The sequence below is a fragment of the Ipomoea triloba genome, chromosome 4 (genome assembly GCF_003576645.1).
Source record: "Ipomoea triloba cultivar NCNSP0323 chromosome 4, ASM357664v1".
In the NCBI taxonomy this organism is placed as follows: Eukaryota; Viridiplantae; Streptophyta; class Magnoliopsida; order Solanales; family Convolvulaceae; genus Ipomoea; species Ipomoea triloba.
Genome location: NC_044919.1, coordinates 20442036 through 20465952, shown reverse-complemented (window position 1 = coordinate 20465952; position 23917 = coordinate 20442036). Strand labels below are relative to the sequence as shown.

The window sequence follows — 23917 nt, the reverse complement described above, 5'->3', positions numbered from 1 at the left end:
ATTAAAGTTTTACCGAGTATTGAAGAACTTGCGAAGAGAATTTGGCTATGGATTCTTGAGCTTCAAGGAAGAAGATGAAGACTAATACTCTCTCTCTTCTCTCTTGTTTATTTCAGCTAAGGGGGGGGGGGTAAATGGGAGATCAATCCACTAAATTCTACTCTTTAATTAATTTAATAATGGTTTGTGGTGAGTTAAAGTGACACTTGTCACATTCTTGTGGTGAATCTTGGAAAATATCTTTGGCTTGCCAGTTATGGGTTAAAACAGATATAATTACAGTAGAAAATATTTTTGTTAGGAATGATTTTGAAACCAAAATTATTCCGAGCTCGATCCTAACCTTAAATTCTAAAATCGGACAATGTTCGGTACATCGCGAAATACGGCGATGCTAAGGTCGAAATAAATTTTCACTCTCATCGGTTAATCTAATTTCAACTTAACTGAGTAGGAAGTTCATGGTTAATGGTATAGTGCATACAGTCCACTTCCTAGGGCAATCTAAACTGAACGCATGTTCCTAAAAATTTTACGGTTCGTGACCGGCACGCATGTTCGCAGCTTATTAACGACTATTCTAACTAGTAAAAATCATTTTGAAATATCTATAGATCATAACTCATGTATGTCAATGCCTTAGAATAAAATAAATTTTTTTTTCGAACTCTAGGCTTATTGGAACGAGTGGAGTGTTACAAATTGAGCCCTATTCAATTCTCCTTTGAAGCGACCCTCACTTCTCTCTCACATAGGTGATTCTTTCTCGAGTTTCCCGCAACTCAACATATGTCCATCGACATTGCATACACAGCATATGCCAGATGACAGTCGAATCATTAAAGCATCAACATGCTAACCTCGTGCGGGAGCCACTATTTTTAACGAGGAATAGTAGGAAGTCCGAGACCCCCACAGTGACACGCTCCGTTCTATAATTTAGTTATCACATTGAACCTAGGTGCCAACTAGGTTGGGTATCCACTATAGGACTTTTTATACCAAGGGCTTTAGACCCAATCCTCGTGTAAGCTTCTCCACAACTTCTTTGCTCAACCCTTTGGTTAGCGGATCCGGTATATTGTCTTTTGACTTCACGTAGTCAATCGAGACAACAACTGTTGTGAGAAGTTGTCTAATGGTATTATGTCTACAACGTATATGTCTAGACTTACCATTATACATATGACTGCGTACTCGTCCAAGTGTGGCCTGACTATCACAGTGCACACAAATTGGAGGTACAGGTCTTTCCCAATTAGGGATATCTTCTAGAAAATGGCGTAACCATTCAGCCTCTTCACAACATTTGTCCAAGGCTATCAGCTCAAATTCCATCGTGGATCTAGCTATCACGGTCTGTTTAGAAGATTTCCATGCAACGGATGCACCGGCTAATGTAAACACATAGCCACTCGTGGACTTAGAGTCCTTAATATCCGATATCCAGTTAGCGTCACTATACCCTTCGAGTACAGCAGGATATCTGGTATAGTGTAGTCCAATGTCACGAGTATACTTGAGGTATCTCATAACCTTTACTATTGCCTTCCAGTGCATATCACCAGGGTTACTCGTATATCTACTAAGTTTACTAACCGCAAAGGCAATATCCGGTCTAGTACAGCTCATAAGATACATCAAACTACCAATAACCCGAGCATATTCTACTTGAGAAATACCCTCTTCATGGTTCTTGGTTAGATGGACGTTTGTATCAAACGGTGTTCTAGCCAATTGATCATCATCCTTGTTGAATTTTTCAAGGATTTTGTCAATATAATGAGATTGACTCAACACAAGACCGTAAGGTCTTCTAATGATTTTAATCCCGAGATTAAATCAGCCAAACCCATATCTTTCATGTCAAATCTCGCATTTAACATGTTTTTGGTAGATTTGATCATCCGATCATTACTACCGACGATGAGTATATCATCTACATATAAACAAAGAATGACATACCCGTCTACCGTTTCTTTAACGTAGACACACTTGTCACTTTCGTTTATTTTAAAACCATGGTTAACATCGCATGGTCAAACTTCTCGTGCCATTGCTCAGGCGCTTGTTTTAACCCATATAACGATTTAACCAACTTATATACTTTCTTTTCTTGGCCCGGAACAACGAACCCTTCGGGTTGTTCCATATAGATTTCTTCATCTAACTCGCCATTTAAGAAAGTTGTTTTCACGTCCATTTGATGAACTTCCAAATTTCGCAACGCGGCTATGGCAAGTATCAACCGAATGGAGTTTATTCTCATTACGGGAGAATACGTGTCGAAGTAATCAAGGCCCTCGCGTTGCCTGTAACCCTTGATTACAAGCCTAGCCTTATACTTCTCTATGGAACCGTCCGGTTTCATCTTCCTTTTAAAGACCCACTTGGACCGTAAGTGTTTACTACCCGGAGGAAGATCAACAAGTTCCCAAGTGTGATTCTGTAGAATAGAATCAACTTCACTTTTAATAGCCTCTTTCCACATTGGTCCTACTGTAGAAGTCACAGCTTCCACGTACGTTCGAGGCTCATTTTCTATCAAACAAGATAGAAAATCCGGTTCATTTTCTAATAAATAGGTTAGAGTATCCGAATCATACTCTAACAAGTAAGTTAGAAAATTTGGACCAAATGACTTTTCAACTCTTGCCCGCTTACTGCGTCTAGGCTCGAACTCGGGTTCTTTCTCAGATTCCCCACAATCATTATCCATAGCTTCGTCAAACGTTCATTTTGACGTACTCGATCCCTCACTAGACCTACAAGGAAATACATTCTCAAAGAAAGATGCATTCCTTGATTCTATTATCGTGTTTGTATATACGTCCGGATTATGGGACTCGTGTACTAAGAACCGATAAGCACTGCGGTTATGTGCATAGCCGATAAAGATACAATCCACGGTCTTTGGACCTATCTTTATTTTCTTAGGTGTTGGTACCAAAACCTTGGCAAGACACCCCCACACTTTGAGGTATTGGTAGGAAGGCTTCCTACCTTTCCACAGCTCATAAGGAGTCTTATCGAGCTTCTTGCGGGGTACCTTATTTAAAAGGTAATTACTGGTCAAAATCGTCTCACCCCACATGTTTTGAGGTAGGCCCGAACTTATAAGCATCGCATTCATCATGTCTTTCAATGTATGATTCTTTCATTTAGCAACACCGTTCGATTGAGGTGAGTAAGGTGACGTACGCTCGTGTATGATTCCTACACTTGCACAGAAGTCACCAATAGGTGCTTCATACTCACCACCTCGATCGCTTCTAACCTTCTTAATTTTCCGATTAAGTTGGTTTTCAACTTCATTCTTATAAAGAATGAATATTTTTAAGGCTTCGTCTTTACTATACACATAGCAATAGTGTGTGCTATCATCGATAAATGTGATAAAATATTTATTACCACTTCTCGTTTGAATCGATCTAAAATCGCACAAATCACTATGGATTAATTCAAGTGGTTCAGTTTCCCTTTCAACCGATTTGAAAGGTGCTTTAGTTAGTTTTGCTTCAACACAAATTTCACACTTATTATTTGTGTTTATTTGAAATGTAGGAATATGGTTCATGCTAATTAATCTACGCATAGAATTAAAATTAACATGACCTAGTCTACCATGCCACAAATTGGAAGACTCAAGCAAATAAACAGAATTGATTTTGCTTTTATTGATGATAACAGGCATTACATTGAGCTTAAACAGCCCATCAGTTACATAACCTTTACCAACAAACATTCTTAGTTTAGACAAAACTACTTTATCTGACTCGAACACCATCTTAAAGCCATGCTTATTCAACAACGAGCCAGATACCAGATTCTTCGTCAACTCTGGAACATATAGCACGTTCTTCAACGTCAGTTCCTTCCCGGAAATCATCTTCAGAACCACCTTGCCCACGCCTTCCACAGCAGACTGAGCAGAGTTACCCATCCAGACCTTCTCACCCTCAACGGTCTCAAAGGTGCTGAACATCTCTCGATTGCAACATGATAAGTGCCAAAAGTAGTCGTGTTTGAAGGGTAATTAAGGTGTGAAATATGCTGTATTAGATGTCCATTAGGCCTAAAAACTTGTTAGATTATGACAATTTCATTGCATATAGATCTAGGGACTAATTGCATGTGTTTCTATATAATTTGCACAAATCGTAAATTTCGTAGGGCATTCCGGCGACACCTCAGTAAAACAGGCATAACCGGAGCTAGGAATGTCCGAATGAGGCGAAGCAAGTTGCTATGGAACCGTATCGTCGAGAGCTACAACTTAGAAATAGACAACAGAAGCAAATTTCAGGTCCACATTGCCCACACGCGTGGTGGCACGCGTGGTTGCGTACTGGAATGCTGCCACGCACGCCCACACGCGTGGACGAGACATGATCGCTGTCAAAAATAAAGTATACGGGTTTAGATTTGTCGTTCCGCTGAGGATTGGCATTTATGGCACGTAGTTGTGCAATTATTTACTTTAGAGCTTATTAACCCACTAACGAGAATCCAAGCACAATCATAAACATAAATTGATGAATTAACAAACTAAAAATAGGAAATAAATACAATAAGAAAATATAAGATTAAAGCTAGGAATCATTACTATCAAGATGCTTTAGTATCTTATGATTAGGGAGAACAATAATCATGGATCAAGAGGGCATACACTTAAGAATTCAAGATCCTACCGTATCTTGAATTAGAGCAAGGGTTGCCCCACTTTTGTGACGTATCAACCTCAAGCTCTTGAAGTACACAAAATATATTAAGCCCCCCAATTCGTCCCCTACTCTCGTAGCGAGATATTTGGGTTGTACAAGAGGTGGCTAGAGTTTTTACACAATTTTCGTTGTAGAAAATACTCTCCAATTACTTGCCAATAAAGATAGCTAGTAATTACTAACAAGTTACAAACAAAGCCTCTTGAACAAGCTTATGATCCATAATTATAATTCTACCCCTTNTTGGTTTTCAACTTCATTCTTATAAAGAATGAATATTTTTAAGGCTTCGTCTTTACTATACACATAGCAATAGTGTGTGCTATCATCGATAAATGTGATAAAATATTTATTACCACTTCTCGTTTGAATCGATCTAAAATCGCACAAATCACTATGGATTAATTCAAGTGGTTCAGTTTCCCTTTCAACCGATTTGAAAGGTGCTTTAGTTAGTTTTGCTTCAACACAAATTTCACACTTATTATTTGTGTTTATTTGAAATGTAGGAATATGGTTCATGCTAATTAATCTACGCATAGAATTAAAATTAACATGACCTAGTCTACCATGCCACAAATTGGAAGACTCAAGCAAATAAACAGAATTGATTTTGCTTTTATTGATGATAACAGGCATTACATTGAGCTTAAACAGCCCATCAGTTACATAACCTTTACCAACAAACATTCTTAGTTTAGACAAAACTACTTTATCTGACTCGAACACCATCTTAAAGCCATGCTTATTCAACAACGAGCCAGATACCAGATTCTTCGTCAACTCTGGAACATATAGCACGTTCTTCAACGTCAGTTCCTTCCCGGAAATCATCTTCAGAACCACCTTGCCCACGCCTTCCACAGCAGACTGAGCAGAGTTACCCATCCAGACCTTCTCACCCTCAACGGTCTCAAAGGTGCTGAACATCTCTCGATTGCAACATGATAAGTGCCAAAAGTAGTCGTGTTTGAAGGGTAATTAAGGTGTGAAATATGCTGTATTAGATGTCCATTAGGCCTAAAAACTTGTTAGATTATGACAATTTCATTGCATATAGATCTAGGGACTAATTGCATGTGTTTCTATATAATTTGCACAAATCGTAAATTTCGTAGGGCATTCCGGCGACACCTCAGTAAAACAGGCATAACCGGAGCTAGGAATGTCCGAATGAGGCGAAGCAAGTTGCTATGGAACCGTATCGTCGAGAGCTACAACTTAGAAATAGACAACAGAAGCAAATTTCAGGTCCACATTGCCCACACGCGTGGTGGCACGCGTGGTTGCGTACTGGAATGCTGCCACGCACGCCCACACGCGTGGACGAGACATGATCGCTGTCAAAAATAAAGTATACGGGTTTAGATTTGTCGTTCCGCTGAGGATTGGCATTTATGGCACGTAGTTGTGCAATTATTTACTTTAGAGCTTATTAACCCACTAACGAGAATCCAAGCACAATCATAAACATAAATTGATGAATTAACAAACTAAAAATAGGAAATAAATACAATAAGAAAATATAAGATTAAAGCTAGGAATCATTACTATCAAGATGCTTTAGTATCTTATGATTAGGGAGAACAATAATCATGGATCAAGAGGGCATACACTTAAGAATTCAAGATCCTACCGTATCTTGAATTAGAGCAAGGGTTGCCCCACTTTTGTGACGTATCAACCTCAAGCTCTTGAAGTACACAAAATATATTAAGCCCCCCAATTCGTCCCCTACTCTCGTAGCGAGATATTTGGGTTGTACAAGAGGTGGCTAGAGTTTTTACACAATTTTCGTTGTAGAAAATACTCTCCAATTACTTGCCAATAAAGATAGCTAGTAATTACTAACAAGTTACAAACAAAGCCTCTTGAACAAGCTTATGATCCATAATTATAATAAACAAAGCCTCTTGAACAAGCTTATGATCCATAATTATAATTAACAAAGCCTCTTGAACAAGCTTATGATCCATAATTATAATTCTACCCCTTATGAAATTAAAAGCAAGGTAACATCAAGAAATTCTACCCCTTATGAAATTAAAAGCAAGGTAACATCAAGACAAATAATAAATTCCTACCTTAAACCCAAATTAAACTAAATAAGCATAATAGATTAAAAGAAGAAGAAATGTAAATAACATAAAGCATAAAGAAAATAAACTTGCATAAGGTAAATAAAACTACACTACAAAGATGAAAGAAATAAATTCTACACTACTCTACTACTTGGTTCTACATTGTAGGAAGCTTGGTATGGAATGGTGTGTGATGGTGTTCTTTCTCCTGCAAGGAAGAGCTCTATTTATACTTGTTCATGAGGAGGCAAAGTATGATGAGTATTGGTTGGCAAATTGCAAAAGTGAGGTGCCCACAGCACGGTGTATAATGCATATGAGTTGTGAAGGCACATGGATTCCATGTTCTACCAGATTTGGAGTTTATGGCCCTAATCATAGCTGTAGATATTTAAATCTTCTTTCCAATGCCGTTTGAATCATCCCATTTGGATATTCCTATAGAACTTCGACTTCAAGGCTGCTTTTGACCATTTTTCGGTCAGAATTACAAATTTCGTATCTCTGGAAAAGTTGTAGCCCTTGAAGTCTTCTTTCTAATGGTTCAAGAATCACTTAATTTGGACATTCCTAGACTGAGATATTGTTGAATTACCGAACAGTGGGCAAATTATGCGTAAATTTCAGCTCATTATTATTTTGCTCCACTTTTGCCTTGATTTGTCCTTGTGATCAAGACCATTAAAAATACCATTCTTTTGACTCCATTATTGGCTGATCTTCATGATGAAAATGGACCTAATCTTCTTTGCTTTTGTCTTCCACTTTAATTCATCATCATCCATCTTCTCACTTTTCTTCTTGTCCCTTCATGATTCTTTACATCTTCATGATTTTCCTGATATTTCCACAAGCAATTAAAAACATTAGGATGACTCATTAAAGATGAATATTACAAATTAAACTTAGGTTTTCTCTAAATCATCCAATTAAATGCAATATGACCTAATTTTCTTTACTTTATTCCAAATAAGGTGATTGTTGCAAACATTAATCAAAGTAAAGAAAATTAAGGTTATATTGAACACAATTTATACATTCTAGTGGACAAATAAGGTTAAATATGGAGATTAAATATGATCAAATATGCACTTATCAAGCAACATGTACTTTGAAATGTCTAAGTGTGGGGTCTAGATCTTTTGTGTATAGTCGTTTACTACTTGGGTAGTTTGCTAGCATTTGAATAAAGTTTGCTTCTATATAAAAAAAAATCAAAAAAATCGAAAATCAAAATCCCAAAGTTGATACTTTGAAAAGTTGTTGCTTATTCTTGAGAAAAATCAAAAAGAAAAGTATTGAAGAATAAAACTTTGAATATTTTGAAGGTTGTAAATAGCTTTGGAAAATTTGTATTCAACCCCCACTTCATTAGAATGTTGCCTAGTTCTTAAAGTTACATTTCGCTGCGCTCCTTTGGTCATATCTTTCTCATCTCTTCTAGGATTTTATAAGTTAGATATTTGTGACATTCTCTCTCCTTTCTTAATTTTTCCATACCCCTTCTTTGTTAGCCTTAACCCTTAGCCCCGTTACAAGCTAATAAAAGACCTATTTGATCTTTGCATGCAACTTTAGATCTATACTAGGAGGAGTACAAAAGGCAAGCCTGGGATCTATTTCTAATGCCAAGTTTTGCATAAACCTAACTGAGTATGTGTGCACGCTAGATTTCTCACTATAAATAATTTTGTGCTTGCATATTGGCTTGCAAATGGATCTTGTGTGTTAAGTTGAGATGATTCTTGAAGCATGTTGTCGTGTGACAAGTTGGTTTGTGGATGTTTGGTTGTTGCAAGAGAGGTATGCGCGACTTGTGTGCTTGACTTGAAATTTACCCATTTGTTTGCTTGAGGACAAACAAAGACTCAAGTGTGCTTATGATCTCATTTGTGCTTATTTCTCTAAGTATTTTAGATCAACTTTTGAGCTTAAACGTAGTATATTGCTATCTCCAATTCATGTTTCTTTGCTTTCTAGTGTAGACACGGTTTATTCTTGATTTTGGTGCTTTTAAGGCGTTTGTTAATATTTTGAAGCCATTTTAGATCAAACGCAAAGCAAAGGGACGATTGAAGGCATGATTGGAGTCAAAACAAGTGAAGAAGGCTGATTTTAGAGTTGACGTGTCCGGAATCCCGCCCGTCGCGACGAAACACTTCAATGCGTGAGGATTTGAGCTAACACAGGCTCGACGCATCGAGTCCTTGCCGTAAGAATTTCCGAAAAAATAATCCGAGGCTCGCGACGCGTCGAGAATCCTATGACAGTCCAGAATCTGCTACGCGGAATTGCCTATTTTGCCCCTATTTTCGCTCCCACTATATAAAGCTCATTTTCCCAAAACCCTAGACCTAAGCTGTGTTTTTGGAGACAAAAAGAGTGAGAGTAAAGGGGATTTTTCTCTTCAAGGAGGCAAGGAGGGATCCACCACCTTTGGAGAAGATACTCACCATCAAGGAGCTACAAGAGCTTTGGAGGGAGAAGCAAAGGCTAGGAAGACTACATTCGGGAGAATTTCTTCCCCTTTCCTTTACTTTCTTAGTTTTTGTAAATTCTTTTGACATTTGTGCTTTAAATTCTATCCTAGCAATGATTGGCTAAAGTAATTTTGGGATTTTTGGGTGATAGTTGTTTATGAACCTATTGTGCCTTGTTCTTAATTTTTAACGTTATGTTTTATATTTGGGTTTTATACTTATGATGCAATTGTGATTTCTATTGTGATGCTTGTGACTAAAGGCCTAAATTACTTGTATCTTGCTATAGTTGTGTCTTGATGGGAGTTAGGGCATAGACTAGAGCACTCACATTTGCACATGACATTTGCACCTTGGGAGAGGGCATATTTGTTAAGGGATTTCATTTAGATTGCTTGTTCTTGATTAGTTCTTTATTGTGGGTTTGAATTATGCGAGTAATTCCTTCCCCTTTCGTGAATGCAATTTTCCACATTTGTTAGAACCCAAATTACTTATCTCACCTTAGTTTGGCACTAGGCGATTAAACACTTAAACCCGGAAATCCCACTCTCTCTATATTGTTCTCATCAACTAGCTTTCTTTATTCTCGTTTATTATGATATTCGAAATCGTTCAAACACCATTTTCGTTAGGATTAGCTTCATAATAATATATTAGTAACTAGTGTTCGGTACGCCCCGCTTCCCTGTGGATCGATACCCCGGAATACTCCGGGTATTTGAATTGTTATGAAAATATGCTACAATCAAATTGGCGATGTTGCCGGGGAAGCGGCGTTTAAGTATTGACATTAGTGAAAGTTTTATTCTAGGAGTCTATTCCATCATTTTTTATTTATTTATTTGTTTTTATCTTCGTTAACAATTTTTTTTTATGGATGAATATGATTATCAAGGAGCTATGCCACCATTTTACTCTTATTCCCAGGATTATGAGATGAGTTGGAATATGAACCAAGGCTATGGAGGAATGCAACAACAAGTGCATTTCTCAAATTTTGCCAACTCAAGTCTAGATTATATTTATGAAGGCTCTTCTCAAGCATTCATCTCACAACCTAAATGGTGCTCGTTTTGTGGTGGGAATCACTTTGTGGAGAATTGCTATATACTCAACCCCACCAATCATGCTCCTCAACAACCTACTCAAGGATTTTGTGCCAACATGAGTCAAGCCACTTATCAAGGAGACACACCACGAAGTTCACAACTCTTGTGGTGTGCGTATTGTGGAGTATCTCATGAGGCGGAAAATTGCTTCACATTTGATCCTAATTATCAATATGGTGGGCGATCTCAAGTGCTTCCATATCAAGAGTTTCAACAAGAATGCCAACCATTTGACCCAACATTTGAGGTGGAATCCACGAAAAGTAACAAACTTATGCACATGATGTCTCAACTAAGTAAGATACAAGCTCAAGTGGATCAAAATATTGCTAGATGGAAAGATTTGACAATTCAAGAACCATTTCAAGATTCATTTTCCAATGGAGATGTTTTAGAAGAGTTGTCCTTGCGAAATGAAGGTCATGAGGTTGATAACCATCAATAGGGGTGTGAGGACCTTGAGGATGAGGATGAAGAAATATTTGATGAATGCATTGAGATGGAGACATTGAGTGGAGAAAAAGGAGTAGAGTTCTAAGGAAATGGTGGCAAGGAGCACGTTGAAAGTTGTCCATTAAAAGAGGAAGTTATGAAGGAAAATGCAATTGATAGTCCAATTGAAGAAGCACTCAAGAAAGGTGAAATTGAAGAAATTTGTGGCACAAACAAGGAATGCTCTTCATTGGATGACACTCTCTTGGATGAAAATTTTAGAACAATTTGTGAGCCGAGAGGTATTGATATTGTTGAGAGTGTTGACACTCATTTGCCAATTTTTATATCCAATGATTCTCAATTTTTGTAGGTTCATGAGGATGACCCTAGACTCTCACTACTAGTTGAGCAAGAGAGTGTTGAAAAAGGAGGAAGAGAGAAAAATCAAGTATACCCTCTAGATCGTATGATTGGCAAAGAGGTTCTTTTGGCTTTGTTTGTTAAAGAGAATGAAGACATTATGCTTGATTTGGGAGAATGTGGTGCTCTACATGATGATATGAAGGGTTTTAGCTTGAGAGAGTTTATAAATGGGCATCACTTGAAGGCATACTTGGAAGAGAAAATTGATGGAAAGATAGAGATTTTTCTTCCTCCAACCCCTTGATGGCTAGTATGTGAGAGGTTGAGTCGAGCTAGCGATATTAAACTTATCGCTTCTTTACAATGGTGGGGTCTTTGTGATGCGGCACATGGAGACGTATGTTGGTCAACCGGTCTCGCGCTGGCAATGTGGGTTTAAGAAAGGGAATGTGGAGTCTTTGCAGTCCTTTAGGATGTATTTCATGAAGGAGATCCTGCTGTCTGAAGAAGCAGTACTATGTAGGGGTTGATTCGTCAAAAGATATTTGTGTTAAAACGGAAAGTCTGTGACTCCCCGAGTGTTGGTCTCGATGGAGGGACGTGGAGGTGTGTCAAGTGTTTGGAAGTTTACTTGATTGGATTATGCATAGGATTCGAGTGTGGTGAAGGGTGGATTGTAAGTGAGGGTAGTTCATTTGGTTGGTTTGAGTGCAAGAGAGTAGTAAAGTAAAAAGATTTGTAAATATGTAAAAAGGGGTAGGGATTGGATAGTGTTCATGAATGATGCATCGTAGTGTGACTAAGGTAATGGATCAGGGGTTGCTAGGATATTGTCTATTCAAGAGTGTGTTGTCTTAGTCCTTTTCCACCCTTGTGTACTAAGGTTTCTTGACTAAGGAGTGCCTACAAGCATCCAAAGCTCTAAGAGGAATTTTATCAAACACATAAGCTACACACTATCCTACTATCTTTGAGAATTCCATAGGAACTATGATTGTGTCAAGCGTTAAATCCTAACTCTAATCAAAGACATGAAAGAGTCAAGTGTAACACCCCGGACCTACCTTCCCGTACATCCGAGGCATTACCGCCACACCTAGAGAGAGAGTTCTATCATTCTGCGATAAACCTCACTCTAGGTGCACAGGCTAAAGGGAACTCTTCTAACCACAACCATCACCCAACAGATACTTAAGCACTTTTATACATATCAACTGGAAAGCTTCATTAAGCAAAATATATATTCTTGCAACGATACATACATAAGATTGCCCCTCGGGCCAAAATACAAACAAGGTTCAACCTAGACGCAACTGGTCATGCCTAGCCATCACTAAGGCTACAAAAAATATATGTACACCAAAAAATTTCCCAAAGACTCCCAAGGATCCGACGTCTAGTCAATCATGCGGTACACGGGGCCGGTGAACTCTCCCCAGACCAGGTGCCACTCCCCCTCGTACCAGGTAATGTGGTCCAAAAACCGAGATGTGGTTATGACCATCAACCACTCCTCCCAAACATCCCGAGGACTAGGGTCCCAAGGGTAGGGGTAGTGCACAATGAACTCCAGGGGATCGCTACCATCTAACGGCTCTATGGGGTAAAAGCCATAAGCAGCCTGGACCTCGTCCATAACAGGGCAAGAGACAAAAGGGGCCGACGGAGCCATAGGAGTATCTGGGTTGGTGGGAGCCTCGGGAGCATAACCAAGTGCGTATGGGTCTTCTCCCTCCATCATCTGTATGTACTCGTCATAATCCATGCCTTGACAAACATACTCCGGTGAACTTCCGGAGTTCACCGGGCTACAGGAACTGACGCTAGACTGCATCTGTTAGGAACACAGTGAAGTGTAGTTAGCACGACGGCTGAGTAAGGATATCCATGGGTCATTCAAAACTAAATAAAGGTTTTTGTAAAAATTGTTACATAGAAAACCCTATACCTTACTCATCGGCAAAGATTCTACCTGCAATAGTTATAAATAGCAACTTGCATACATTATGAGCAAAATTCAATAACGTCTCATATCATTTTCCCTCTTGACAAGGTCATTTGGTAATCATTTACATACCCAATAATATATTGTTAAACAATTAAGCATACTAGTAAGTAGTAGAAAACATAAATCACACATCTTGCTTGTAATCACCTTGGTAGAAAAACATTTCCCTCATAATGAGATTCTCATCACCTTTCACTTTTTAAGAGAGAGATCACCCACAACCTTTGGGTACTTAAAAACTTGTTACATCTCTTTTTCCCGTAGCTACGGCGTAACTACATTCATATTTCGAAATTCCACTTAGTCCTAGATAGAAAGTGTGAGGCCTTTGGAGTCCTTTCTCCACTTTTGACCACTTGGATCGTTGAACTCGGGTTCAGTGGTCATTGCCCGGTCTAATACTGATCCCCTGGACTTATAGGAGCGTTGGAATGATTCCTAGCTAGCCTCACTAGGTTCATAAGAACGACACCTACCCGAACATAGAGTGACTATACTTAAGTGTGCACACCCCCGTAGGAGTACCTTTTCCTTCCGGGTGATATAGTACTCGGCGAATAGACTTCGCCCACAGTATGATTGATCATACACATAATTACCATGCGGAATAGGCACTTTAAGCTCATATTTATTCCGTGGTTAACAAGATCCTTCACCACTTTTACTAGAACTAAGGTTTGAAAACATTTTTCTACTCTTTTCCTTTTTCTTGCATTGAAAATAATTTGGACCTACTTGGGTCAATTCCAATACTCGGAATTAATTCTCCTTTTAACCCAACTCAAAAATTCTCCTTTTCTTTTGCAAAACATTTGGATAATCCACTAACAACTTTCACAATGGTAATTCAAGTGTAACAATTCTACACTTTCAACCCCACACTTTTCACATAACTCTCATATTTGACACATACATCTCAATGCATATAACATATACATTTCCCAACTTCAACATAGGCATAACACATAACATATATTTATTCTTTACAAGCACATAATACCACTTCCTTATACTATTTATAAGTTCACCCATATGTAACACAACCTACATAGCACATATGCCTAACTACATAGTATTACTCTTCTTACTAACAACATATATAATTATGGTTTATACATACCATATACTATACACAAAATGTGACATTTTATTAATACATACATACCCATATATGTACATATATATATATACGGTTTTCATATATATATATATAATATATATATATATATATATATATATATATATATATATATATATATATATATATATATATATATATATATATATATATATATATATATATATATATATATATATATATATATATATATATATATATATATATATATATATATATATATATATATATATATATATATATATATATATATATATATATATATATATATATATATATATATATATATATATATATATATATATATATATATATATATATATATATATATATATATATATATATATATATATATATATATATATATATATATATATATATATATATATATATATATATATACTATATTACACCACACGTACATATACACAAGTATGTACACAATACATATTAATATATATATATATTACACTACACGTACATACACACAAATATGTACACAATACATTATATACATTCATCATGTACACAAAAATTCTACCTATAACTCATCATATTTCAACCAAGCTATCAATTATCTAGTTTCAAACAACCTCAACCAATTATAGGGATTCCTTACCTCAACCGGGTTTCTAATTTTGTAGAAGATCCTTGTAGTTGATTTTCCCCAATTTCTCCTTAAAACCCTAAAATTCCATCAACCACATAACACATGATTTTAAGAAATCTTAACTTAGATTCATGTTCTAGGATGAAAAATAAAGCTATCTACCGAATAAAATTGGAGTTTTACCGAATATTTTGGAGACTTGTGTAGAAATCTTGGCTATGGAGTGTTGAAGCTTGAAGAAGAAGATGAAAATCTCACTCTCTCTCCTCTCCTTGAATATTTCGGCCAACATGAAGAAAAATGGGAAAAAAAATTGGCTTTGTGATCTTGGTCCACTTGGTTGACTAGTCCACCCTAATATGTGGTATAAAATTGTGACAAGTGTCACCTCCCTATGGTTTGGTCTTGGAAAATATCTTAGCTTAGACTGATCGGGATTAAATCGGATGAATTCTCAGTAGAAACTAATTTAATTCCAATAATTTTCGAAACCAAAAATTTATTCCAGTCTAAAACTCAAAATTGGGCTAGGTTCGGTACACCGCGAAATTTCGCGATGTACGATCACAAATAAATTTTTGCTGCTATGGGCTAATCTAATTAAATAGGAAATTCCAGAATAATAGTATGGTGTCTAAAAATCCATTTCCTAGGACAAATGGGTCCGAATACTATCTCTTAAAATTTTTACGGTTCGTGACCGGGACGTACGATCGCAGCTTATTACTAACTGTCCTTACTTATAATAATTCTTTTGAAGCATCGGGAGATCATCTCATGAATGTTATAGCCTAAAGAAATATTTTTCGAACCTTAATCTTACTGGAATAGGTGAGGGGTTACATCAAGAGCTCAATCTCTCATCTAGATTGGCCAGATCCAAACAAGATCTCATCAACACAACAATCAATAGACAAGAATAGATAATCCATCAACACAAACACATAGATCCAAGATATAGAGATAAGATCATCACACTAGCAACATTCAATCACACAATCCAAATCCCAAGATTAAACTAGCCACTCATGATATGGAATTCAACACAAAAGCCAATTTAATCTAAGAACAAGATAACTAAAATTATAGAAATGAATTAGAAATCACCTAGAGAGAAGAATATCTTCAATCCAAAAACTAAGAAAAACTAAGAAAGGGAAATAGTCTCCGAAAAGCAACCCTAGACGAAAATTCGCGCATCACCGTCTCCACGCCATCCACACGCGTGTGAGTCGCGTGGGAGCTTACTGGATTATTTCCACGCACGCTCATGCGCGTGTGGCCATCCAGATTGGTCCTTCGGGGCTCCGTTCTTGCCTGGTTCGTTCTTTGAGCTCAACTTTTGCTCCTATTTGCTCCCGAGACTCCTGTTTTACCTTCTTTAGGCTAAGAGTAGCTTCTGTGTGTCGATTAGTGATTTTCAAGAATTTATGAATATAATTCACCATGTAAGGATGCTATAAACGTGATAAAACACCATAATATGTGCTTGATTTAAGGGTATCTCGGAGGCTTATCACCGTCACATATTAATGTGCATCGCAAGAAGAATTACAATGCTTTCACCCAATATGCTTCCACTGTTGCTTAATTTCATTATGCGTTCCATTTTTTTTGTTTTTTGGGTTTTGTTTAATTTTTTTGTCATACTACTATTATTTCGCGGTTGGATTTTTGGTAACAATATTTCCCAATCTAAATTATAACAATATTTCTAATTCTATGTTTGCACACATTCCCAATTTCATTGCAAAGTTCTCTTTGCACACGCTTCGATCCCGTTCGCACACACAATATTGCAATTTAGACCCATATTTGCACACACCATTGCATTATTATGCTGCTGCTAAATTCGAAAACATTTTTGCCACTCAAACATTATATTTCAGCTAAACATATGTGACAGCAACGCACATACACTACAAACTCTAACACATTATTGTAATACTCCTTATATTCTCTTAATAAAAAAAATCATATATGGTCCATCAAATTTATTGTAGTCTATAATAAAATAAAATTCCACGATGTAATTGTAGTCTATTAATCATCCGCTTTATCCATTTCTTTTCTCAAAACATAGTTACGGCTATCGTGCCCATCACTTTTGCCACATGTGGCGCACGTGCGCTCTTCGTTTGCTTTCTTCTCTACCGCAATCTCTTTAGCTGATTTCAGCCGCTTACCTGAACCCTTATTCTTGGCCACTTTTGGACAGCGTATTGTTGTCGTGGAAGGTCCCCCGCGATCGTAGAACTCTTGAGGGGGGTTGCTTTGATCAACCGAAGCCTTTTGCACCGTGTCCTCATGGATGAAACATTTTTCCTTCTCCTTTAGGATGTGTGCAAGTTGTTGTAGTATATCCGTCCTTCCCTTTGCCAAGCCGATACAACTCAAGAATGTTTTTCTAACTTCAGATTCCTCATGTGCACTTTGCTCATCTCTTGCATTTTCCACAATTTCCTCAATTTTTATGCGTGCATTACGGGTCCAACGCGTCTTAATGTATTCGGTGGGGACTTGGTCAATTCCTGCATGTTTTAAAGCCGCATACATATGCCTACAAAGCAAGCCGATTCGTGTATACATTCGGCATGTGCACTCCATTGTGGCTTGGTTGATGTCCAACTCCACCATTTGTATCCTGTCACTACCATCTTCCACCATATATTGCACATGTCCTCCCATGTCTGTGCATTCAACAACTTTACACGCAAAACAACTCCCACATATTTCTCTTTGCACCTCGTAGAATATATTTATTGTGTAAGCTTCTGCTGCTTGTCTTTCCAACTTTAATGGTTTTTTAAGGTAGGTGCATATCCGGCACATGCAGCATTTAACTCTGTTTGTTTATGTCTTTGTTTACCTATTGCACCTTCAATTTTACGAAGAATTCCATGAGGCTAGAATGTTTGCTAGTGCAACTTCGAAACACATGGTTTTGAGACTCTGCTCGAGAAGTGGTTCGTAGTAAGCCTCCCATATAAACATCTCGGAAGTATGCAGGTATTCAAAATGCGCGTTGTTCGAACAACAAACTGAACCATCTGTGCTCATCAAGTCCGTGCTATTGTGTAAATGCACGCCAATCAGTCTCAAATTCCTCTATAGATGCATTTTCGTTCCACACAATTCCATTTAAACGTCTTCTGAATCCGTCCTTTTTTGCCAACACACTTCCCGCTTTATCGCTCACCTTAGTCATGATATACCACATGCAGTAACGATGACGTGTTGTGGGGAACACACGTGCAACTGCAACTTTCATGGATGCGTCTTGGTCTGTAGTGGTACATATTGGTTCTCGACCCATAGCAAGCTTCAAATTTGCTAGTAGCCATGTGTATGACTCAATATCTTCGTTTGCAATTAGGCCCGCAACAAATGTAGTCGACTTCTTGTCATTGTCTACGCCGGTGAATGGCACAAATACGAGGTTGTACCTGTTCAAATTGTAACTAAATTAGATCACAAATCAATAACTATCAATTGCGTACCATAATTATCGGTTGCACACGCTACTCCTTCATAACTCAATGTTTGATATGCACACTTTAAAGTTACCGTACATATTTGTTTTGTATTTTGCATCAAATGCCATTGCATCTCCAAAGAGTTCATAGCTTTTGCGCCCATATTCGTCGGCCCAGAATACACAGCTCAACCGCTCCTTCTCGTCTACTGCATACTCAAAGTAAAATTGTGGCGAAATCTCCTTCCTGTTGAGGCATTTCGCAATGAGCAATTGGGCATCTCGACCTTTTATGTATGCCAATATTTCTCTCTTGTGATTTTTGAAATCCACAGCAGTTGCACCAACATGTTGAACTCCACCCACCATTTCTGCATAGGTTAAAACTTTTATTTGTTACAATGTTAGCCTTTGCGCATTGTGTGATAAATTCTTTGTGCCCATGTCTAGTTTGCGATTCACTTTCATGAAAGGTTTGGCTTCTTCCTCGCACAAACAATGGTTGTGTCTCTCCTCAAATGTGGCTACTATGTATCCGTTTTCCCCATTTGGTTTTAAAATGATTTGTGCGCCACAACTAACTCTATTAGAAGGGCGCCACCTTTTTTGTTTTTGCTCCGTTTCATTTCCCACCTGGACCTCGTTAGCAACGTGTTTAAATCCTTCACGTGAGCATACCAAATATTTTTTTAACACTTTGCCGTATTTGTTCTTTCTTTCAGTGCTACGACGCATATCGAATCCAGCAACAGTTGCATAATTTTTGTAAAATTCTATGCCCTCTTCAAGAGTTTGGAAGTGTTGTCCCACTACTGGTTTCAATTTTTCATCACATTCTGTAATCCAGTATTTTGTATTTCCAGGGGAGACATCCATGTCACATGTTTCGTGCCCATTGTTACATTTCGTAACACCTACAACATAACACAAAACGGATATAAAATCTCTTTATATTTTAAGAAATGCACACATCATTGAAGAGGGTGTAAATGTGTAATGTCAAACACACATATTCCCACATACGCTATTTTGTTGCACACTTCCTTTCACGGATGCACACAATAACCCATGAATGCACACAATCCCCCACCCGAAACCCCCATTCAAACAGATAGTGAAATATTTAACATCCAACCAAAAATTAGAATACTACTAGCAATTTCCACCTACTAGCAACAAATACATACTGCATCCCATCTAAAATTGCTCAATCCTCTCAACATGGAGAATATAATACGCTACACAAATGACATTTATACAATTAGGTGCGTCCAATGCGAAAACATAATCAAATGCACACAACGTTTCATCTTACTGCAAAAGGCCCTCCTACTAGATAATCGCTCGCTTTGATTAAACCAATTCCCACCTTTTTATCCGATCATCAGTTTGCACACCCTTCCCTACACATATGCACACATCCAACAACATTCTCAAATTTATTACACTCCTATGCAATATCCCAGTTTGCACACATCCACCTAACTCTTTCTTGCACAGACCTAATTCTTTATTGCACCTACACCATAACATCGGCCCACTTTTGCAACACTAACTTCCATTTTACCCTTAACTTTTCCCCCATGAATTTAGTCCCTTGTTTGCACACGTTCACAATTTTTTAACCCCATTTGTTTTCTTTCATCTGTTTGCACACAGCTCACACAAGCATTTCTCAACACCATAAATCCAACGTCAGTGTATGCTTCTTAAACATTTACTACTATTCGTTTGCAATTACTAGTCACTCAAATGCACTCACCGCCATCAATCATTCACTCAATCCAGCAAGCAAAACAAAACCTTAAAAACATATATATAACAGAAAATAAACTCATAAAAAATAAAAACCCTTGTGCAATTATACCTGTGTTCTCCATTGTAAACGGTGACTCCATTATTTCCCTGGCCTCCATGTTACTATAAAGAGACTGATTTATAACATATATTCTCTTTCTTTTAACGTGTGTATCTCATTTATATATGGGCATAATATCAGTTACTATACAATTACATATCTTTTAACGTGCATCGAATATCATTTATTATTGACTGCATTACTAATTTACCCTTTCTCTTTATTTAAATACATTTTATCCAACATTTAGTAATCAATCATGACCATCAAATAATGAACAACGGATGCACAAGATTTGATCTCACGATCTTACCTAAGCAAGTAGTCTCACTGGAACCATACCCTATATATAATATATATATATATATATATATATATATATATATATATATATATATATATATTTATTTATTTATTTATTTATTTATTTATTTATATTTATATTTATATTTATATTAAGGCTTTATGTGAGGATTTCAGATTTCAACACTCATTTGAGCCCCTTGCCTGCCTGGCTGCCTCTCCCACTCCTCACCTCAAACTCTCCTCAAGACAGGTGACAACCATAGGGTCTCTGCCTCTCTGCCTCTCCGCCTCTCCGCCTCTCCGCCTCTCCGGTAAGTCTCTCTAACATCATCTACTCATACTTATAGTCTAAAGTTCAACCGCTCATTCTTTAACCTCTCTAGCTATGTACATAGGAAACCCTAAATCTGCCTTCGAGAGGTGACCTTCTCTGAAATGTAACAATCAGACATTCAACCCCGGCACTGGCCATGAAATGTAACAATCAGACATTCAACCCCGTCTCTGGCCGTACTTCCGTTAGAAAGATCGACGACGACGGTGTTGCCGCCATTGAGCTCGCTGCCGGTGGGGTACAGGTTCCACCCGACGGACGAGGACCTCATCAATCACTATCTGAAGCTGAAAATCAACGGCTCGAAGGCTGAAGTCGGTGTGATTCCCAAAATTGACATTTGTAAACTCGAGCCGTGGGACCTGCCTGGTGAGTAATTTATTTTTGGTACAATTCGCCATAAATTTATGGTAAAAATTCAATCTCTATCCTAATTAGTTGTTTGTTTCTATAATGAGAGTATGTTGTCGCTTCAATTCGAAATCATATTGGTAAAAAATTAAATGAATGATCCAGTCAAAATGTGTAAAGTAGAAAACTCTGATAAATTATCGTAAGGCTAGTGAAGGAACAATCTTTATTGCTCAGGAAGTTTAATTAACAAAAGTACTATTTGGGTGGTTCTGGTTTTCATCGCCCTTGTGGTTGAGCAGGGCATTGAGGGATGGATCTGTATTTGAAAAAAAAGAAGATAGATTGATTAATATATCAATATATGCACCATGCACGCAATGAAGCAGAAGCGATACACATCTTCTCGTTTGTGTAATTTTCTCTTGTATGCCTTGCAGGTTTATTCTCATTATTAAGCTGTGGTTCTGATTATGATCATAATTGGCCTGAATCTATTGTCTGTTGCATATTAATGAAAAATGCTACTTGTTACACATATTCTGCATAAAATTTGCGACTGGTTAGGTTGCACATACATAATATGATGACCATATCATTTTAGACAAAATTTTGCGGAAAAAAAAAAATTCTATTATATTATATTCCTTCCTTCCTGGAAAAATAAAATATGACAATTATGCTTCTTCATTTGATTTAGTGGGATTACATTCTAGCTTGCAAAAATGATGATAGGTGGATCTTTGATAGAATGCAATGTTTCAGTTTGCTCTTTTATTATATATGCATACATTATATATATATATATATATATATATATATATATATATATATATATATGGTGTTCATGACATGAAGGGAAGAGGTGGTTTGAAGGAAGGATTGCATCTATCCAGGTAATCAGGTATCTCCTTACTATCTCAGCATCTTCATCTTCATTGTATTCTTCTTTCAAATTCTACACGATATAAAAGAAAGATATTAATGGAGAAATATAAGAACTTTGTATACTTGTCAAAAAATAAATAATTCTCAATTATATGTTCTTAATTGTCTCTTTTGATTTTTACATTAAGTTTGATGTAAAATATTAACCTTCACAAGGGATAGTGGTCATAAAATGGTGCAAGTGGTAGCCAAGATTTGTGAAGTCTTTTTTGATTGTGTACTTAAATGCTTAGATATGTAAGATTAGCAGAGTAGATCCTTCTATTCGAATTGGTGATCTACTGTTACTGAGTATATGGTGTATTGATGGTTGGATGAATTCTTATTTTCTGTCTGTAGTCTACCTTTCAAGAATATCAAGTTATCTTCTTACACTGATTTTGGATAACTTTTCAACAGGTTGATGTGTTCTCCTTTAATTTGGTATTGTCTTATGGGAGGTTCTCACTGGAGAGGAGCCTTATGACAACACGCATTACGGTGCAATCATAGGTGTGTTTCTTGGATTCTCTTGTATGTTGTTTCAGATGAGCAATCAGTGGAGTAATTTTGAAAAGGCACCGGCTGGGAGTTTTAAGAGCAAAATTCATGGGTAATCGAGTTCTTGCTTCTGTTTAGAACTGTTGCTTGACATATATACTTCCAATCTTCATTGACAGGAAAATGCTTGTGTCTATGTAATGAGAACCATGAAGCACATAAGGTCTTTCTTGAAAATGTATCTTTGGTCACTACTCACTACAGATCCATTTGTATTCCGGTCCCCAATATTCTTCTCAATTTAGTAGGTTATGTTCTCAATTTTGTAGTGTGTTTTTGTGCATCTTATATTTGAAGTTTGGACTTTAGATGCTTTTTTTTTTTTTGAGCCATTGGACATTAGACTCTAAATAATAACATTTTTATTATTTACGTGGTAGTATTTACATATGAAATGTGTATATTCCAGCTTCACTTTTCAGTGATTTCAACCTTTTTTTTCTTCATTTCACTACAGAGGGCCCCCTCTATAGTGAAATGATCTTTTTTATTATTTTTTTTCTTATAAAGTGGGTACATTTCCGACCACCATTTTTGTTGTCTGAAAATCCCACCACTGTTATTTTTATTAGTGGCCATTTCCGACCACCAATTGGTCAGAAATTAAGGGGTCATTTACTTCATTTCTCTGTTTTCCATTCCCAGTTTTCCATTCTTCCATTTCTCTAATTTTTCTTCTCCATTTCTCCAGTTTTTCATTTCTCCATTCTTCTAGTTTTTTGTATCTCTAATTTTTTGATTTTATTAAACACATACAATCATCTCATATAGCAATTCTACATTTCCACAACAAAGGTAATAATAATAATAATAATAATGATAATAATAATAATAAAGAATAGTAATAATAATAATAATAATAAAGAATAGTAATAATAATAATAATAATAGTGATAATAATAATAATAAAGATAATAAAGATAATAAAGATAATATTAATGATAAAGATAATAAAGATAATATTAATGATAAAGATAATAATAATAATAATAATAATAATAAAGATAATAATAATAATAATAATAATAAAGATAATAATAATAATAATAATAATAATAATAAAGATAATATTAATGATAAAGATAATATTAATGATAAAGATAATAATAAAAGACAATATTAATAATAATAATAATAATAATAATAATAATAAT

The 23917-nt window shown here is 36.6% G+C and overlaps 1 protein-coding gene and 1 long non-coding RNA gene across 3 annotated transcripts; one reads left to right on the top strand and one right to left on the bottom strand.

The window, feature by feature from the left end:
- Window positions 1-16994: 16994 nt before the first annotated feature.
- On the bottom strand, window positions 16995-17639 carry LOC116015962. Its single transcript, XM_031256128.1, has one exon. The coding sequence runs from the start codon at window positions 17637-17639 to the stop codon at window positions 16995-16997; it is 645 nt and encodes a 214-aa protein (XP_031111988.1).
- Window positions 17640-20773: 3134 nt separating this feature from the next.
- LOC116014781 lies at window positions 20774-23077 on the top strand. Of its 2 annotated transcripts, XR_004097484.1 has the most exons (4): window positions 20774-20901; window positions 20986-21293; window positions 22623-22715; window positions 22883-23077. It is a non-coding gene; the product is annotated as an uncharacterized LOC116014781 (long non-coding RNA). The 2 variants fall into 2 exon arrangements; XR_004097483.1 differs by having other exon boundaries at window positions 22623-23073.
- The last annotated feature ends 840 nt before the right edge of the window (window positions 23078-23917 follow it).

What these genes read in the sequence shown, in the direction of transcription:
- LOC116015962 (XM_031256128.1), bottom strand. Translation starts at nt 17,639, where the DNA reads ATGGGAGGACATGTGCAATATATGGTGGAAGATGGTAGTGACAGGATA.